We start from the raw sequence: 5,022 nt of genomic DNA, 5'->3' as shown, positions 1-5,022 counted from the left end.
CACTGCACTCCAGTCTGGGCGGCAGAGTGAGACTCCAACTCAAAAAAAAAAATAAAAAAAAAGAAACGCTGCTTTGCAAACCTTTCGTGGAGTGCTCTAAAGCAGATGTCAGCCTGACACAGACACATCTGGGGGTGGCAGGGAAGAGAGTCATTCATTTTCAAACCTGTCAGACGAGCAGCTCTGTCCGGCTCTCAGCACATGGGAGCTGGAGGAGACTGGCAGTAGAACCAGGTTCTCAAGCATCCAGGTGGTTCTGCTCGCTTTTCACTCCCCCGTAATCTCTCCGATCTGCACTCCCTCCCCATTATAGTGCCCACAGCCCTGCTCAGGCTCAGAGTCTGCCGCTGGGCATTGTCAGGGAGGTCATAATGAGGTGGGCGAGGGTGCCCGGAAGGCGCCCTCAAGAAATGTAAGCTTGCGTTTTGCTCTGCCTATAGACCTGTGATCTTGAGCCTGTCGTTGAACTTGGCTGGGTTTCTGTTTTCTTGCCTTTCTTTCTTTTTCGTTTGAGTTGGAGTCTCACTCTGTCACCCAGACTGGAGTGCAGTGGCGGATCCCGGCCACCGCAGCCTCGACCTGCTGGGCTCCGGCGATCCTTCCGCCTCAGCCTTCCGAGTAGCCGGAATTACAGGCATGTGCTACCACGCCCGGCTGATTTTTTGATTTATTGTAGAGATGAGGTCTCGCTGCCCAGGCGGGTCTCGAACCCGCGGACTCATGCAATCCACTCACCTCAGCCTCCCAAAGGCGCGGGATTACAGGCTGAGCCACCGAGCCCGGCCAAAAAAATTTTTTAAAACTGCTTCATGGAGCCACTTTAGGCCACTGTAGACAATGAGAGGACAATTAAATGACTGGGACTTAGATCTCCCTCTTTTGTTTTAAAAACAGTGACTTTCTTGTGCTTAAGATGTATTCCATTTGGAGAAAGGAAAAATTAGAAAAATAATTATTTTAGATAATATGTAAAATCCTGTCCAGCTCTGAAATTCTGTGATGAGCATTACAATACTAATCAGTCAATCTTAAAAGACAATTTTTTTAAAAAAGGGAACAATTTGGACACACTAAAAAAAAAAAAAAAAAAACTAAACAAAGCTGCTCAGCTTATTTGCCTCGTCTCATTTTAATTAACCACCTTCCTTCCTCAGTTATCTGTTCAAGTTTTTTTGTTTTTTTGCCTGGACTGGAGTTCAGTGGCACCATCATGGCTCACTGAAGCCTCAAATTCCTGGTCTCAAGCAGTCCTGCCACCTCAGCCTCCCAAGTAGCTGGGACTACAGGCACGCACCACCATGCCTGACTAATCTTTTTATTTTTTGGTAGAGTGGTGGTCTCACTATGATGCCCGGACTGGTCTCCCAACTCCTGGGCTCAAGCAGTCCCCCTTCCTCAGCCACCTAAAGTGCTGGGTTTACAGGCGTGAGCCACTGTGTCCAGCCCCAAGATTATTTTTAATATATAATTTCACTATTTTCTTGGCTAATATTACCATAGTACTGTTTTTCCTTGCATATATATATATAGTCTCGGCTCTTATGTGTTTAAATAAGCTTTTGTTTAGGGTGGCATGGATTCTAACACAGAATGCATTCTGAATTAGAAAAATCAGTTTTATAAATAAATATATCCATTTGTTAAAGAATCTTGTTTCCGTCCAGTAACCTTTGTCTTCTAATGGTGTAGATACATTTTGTCCCCTCATCTTAATCCTGTAATTGAATAATTTGTTTGTGGAATGATCGCTGTCTATTAGCATTCTCTGTCCAACATTATATAAGTCGTAAAAGATATAAATTCTTGAAACTGAAAGCCATTGCCTTATTTTATGGCTATGTATGAAAGTCCTTGTGACTCAGTGTTAGATAAGTATTCTTAGTAAACAATGTACAGAGAACTTAAGAAAGATATGTCACATATGTAGAGAATGCCACATGCCCCTTTTCAACTTTTTTAAAAATTTGTGTAGTTCTCATTTTTAAATGAATATTAGAGAGTTGAGAATTGAGTAATCTTAAATAATGTAGAAAGAAAATTAGTGAAGCAAAATGTAATGTTTTTGTTTGAAACAGACTTATAAAGAACATTTAGAAGGACAGAAACATAAAAAAAAAGAAGCTGCATTGAAAGCATCACAAAATACCAGCAGCAGCAGCAACTCTACTCGTGGAACTCAAAATCAGCTACGATGTGAGCTCTGCGATGTGTCTTGTACAGGAGCAGATGCGTATGCTGCCCACATTCGTGGTGCTAAGCATCAGAAAGTAGGTGTTTTTTCCCACGCGCCCTTATGTCTGTTTTCTTTTAAGTTTTTCAGTGGGATCTTAAGTAAAAGTGGCTTCAAATATTGGAAACTTTGAGTACAGCATAAGCCTTGTTTGAGTGCTAATAATACATAAAGGTGACATCAAGTAGTCACTGGCTAATGAAGGAAAAACTGGATTCTTTAAATTGAGTGAAACCATTTATTTCTCTAATTGGGGATTGTCATGTGATTATTTTTTTCCTCTCATCTTGCTTAATTATAGATTGGTAGCATATGCATCATCTCATCTTTCTCTGCCTTGGTTTCCTCACATAGTAGTAGATGGAATATATATGTATCCATATCTGCTTCACAGAAATTATCTTGAAATAAATGAGTTTTGTATATAAAAACATATAACAAAAAATAGAACAAAGAAAAATATGGTTTGTTCATTTTGTAATATTCCAGACAGACTTGTCAAAAGTTACAATTTGAGTTTCCTGACAAATAAGTGTGCTTTTGTTTTGTAGGTGGTTAAATTACATACAAAACTTGGTAAACCCATTCCTTCAACAGAACCAAACGTTGTTAGCCAAGCTACTTCTTCAACAGCTGTATCTGCTTCAAAACCGACTGCCTCTCCTTCAAGCATTGCAGCAAGCAATTGTACTGTGAATACTTCATCAATTGCAACTTCTTCAGTGAAGGGTCTTACGACTACAGGAAACTCGTCTCTTAATAGCACATCTAACACTAAAGTATCAGCAGTGCCTACAAATATGGCTGCCAAGAAAACATCTACCCCCAAAATAAACTTTGTTGGCAAGTACTGAATATTCTCTGTGTTCCTCCTAACTCTGTCAAAGTGGTATTTCTCCTTCATTGCAGCACTTACCATTCAGCTTTTGCTCTTGGAACTGTCTCCTCCCTTCTTTCTGGGACCTTGTTCCCTCATATCTGCCTTTTGCGTGTGTGTGTGTGTTTTTAAAAATTATTAGTCCGTCTTCTGGCTTCTCTTCAGCCATACAGACACACTATCCTAGTCATTAAAACAAAACCCCACACACAGACCTTTTCCCACTTCTTTAATCTTCTGTTAACCTGATTCTTATTTTTCTACTTCTGTATTCTACTCAGTCCTCATTTTGCTGTAGTGTTTTCACTCTTTCCTTTTTTGAAACTGCTTTCAGTAGTCACCAAAGACCTAGTTGCCAAATTCAGGGCCAGTTTTCAGTTATTCTTCTCCCTAATACTTGACAGTGTTGACTGCTGTGCCTTAAAGCTTAAGATACATTTCTGTCTCTAGATTATATGTTCATTCACCCCCTTTCCCAATTGTCTTTATTGGTTCTGCCTGCATGTTCATTAAATAGTAATGTTGTTAAGATTCTGGCCCTGACTCTCATCTCATTTCACTCCAGTGAGTGATCTCATTCATTCCCATGTGTGCAATGTTGTTAAAATCTTTTCAGTACATTCAGAACCCCCACTGAGTTGGAGAGCCATATTTTAGATATTCCTTGGTCGTCCTCTAGATGATGCTATAGATGCCTCCCAGTGTGTCCTACTCTAACCCCATAATGTATCACAAGAGTGCCATGAAATAATTTCATAAAATTGCTGATTTCTCAAGTGGAAAACTTTATGAACATTATTTCTTCTTCTTTATTGCCTTCTCCAGCTGCTTACTTCATCTTTTTGTTTCCATCTATATGGTATTTCTACCAAAAAAGGTCTTTTCTTCTTTGTTGCCACTGCCTTGTTTTTTGGACTTTTTAAGTCTCTTCCTTAGAGCTTTGTTTTTTATTGCACCCAGACTCCAACGTATTCTCTACACCTTTGCCAGTTATTTTATTAAGATACACATCAGATTGTGTTAGTCTTCTGCTTAAAAATCTTTTGCAGTTGTCCCCTTGCAACAGGATCAAGTCTATTTTCCTTATTTATGTCATACAAGGCCCTTCATAATCTGACCCCTGTCTAGCCTCATATCACTTCTACCTAGGTGGTAATTCATACTGAATTACTGATTTTTCCTTGAATTTACCAGTCTTTTTAACAACATGTTGCTGTGCGTTTATGTACATGCTATTTTTTCTGTTTAGACGTTCCTTTCTTCCTGACCAGTTTGTAATCTTCTTTCAAATCCCAGTTCAAGCCTCACACCCTTTGTGAAGCCTTTTCCAACTGGATCATGTTAAAGGGTAGTGGTTCCTTTCTTCTATATTTCTACAGTATTCACTTTATACTGATCATAACACTTTATCACATTGTGTTATATATAATTAGTTGTATTTGTGCCCTCTCTTAAATTGTGGGTACTTCAAAGGCAACTACATTTTCTTACTCTTACTACAGAACTTAGTTTAGAGTTCAGATTGTTGTAGATACTTAAAAATATTTTTGGAAGGTTTAAAAGCAGGAAATACACAGTTCACGTGGTATTCTCTTGGCCAGTTATTTAAAATGCTAAGTTTAATAGATGATTAAAATGAAAGCTATGATTTATAATTACTTTTTCTTCTACTTTTAAGTTTTTGAGGTCATTCATACATTTAGTTTAGACAACAATAGTTGAAAAAAACTTTTGTAAATAATTATTGGTGTAAGTTTATGTCTGATTTCAGTAGATAATACGGTGGAAAAAATAAGTAGTGATAAAACCTAAATTGGTTCTGTTTTCTTCCTAGTGGAAGACTATGTTTGAACTAAGTTTTCAGAGAAGAGTAATCATTGGAACTTACCTTTTTTTTTTTTTTTTTTTTTTTTTT

At 38.4% G+C, this 5,022-nt stretch overlaps 1 protein-coding gene across 1 annotated transcript in view; it reads left to right on the top strand.

Annotated features, from left to right (window-relative positions):
• The window catches only part of ZFR (zinc finger RNA binding protein), a 70,756-nt gene that overhangs the window by 16,550 nt on the left and 49,184 nt on the right, over positions 1-5,022 (top strand). The window contains exons 6-7 of the mRNA XM_008057178.2: positions 2,076-2,267; positions 2,782-3,073. Coding sequence (XP_008055369.2) covers positions 2,076-2,267; positions 2,782-3,073 — 484 coding nt within the window. The remainder of the gene's footprint in view (positions 1-2,075; positions 2,268-2,781; positions 3,074-5,022) is intronic.

This window comes from Carlito syrichta, unplaced genomic scaffold, assembly GCF_000164805.1.
Source record: "Carlito syrichta isolate Samal-C Ts95f unplaced genomic scaffold, Tarsius_syrichta-2.0.1 Scaffold302842, whole genome shotgun sequence".
Lineage (NCBI taxonomy): Eukaryota > Metazoa > Chordata > Mammalia > Primates > Tarsiidae > Carlito > Carlito syrichta.
Note: the sequence above shows the minus strand (reverse complement) of the source record. Positions and strands in the feature narration are given on the sequence as shown.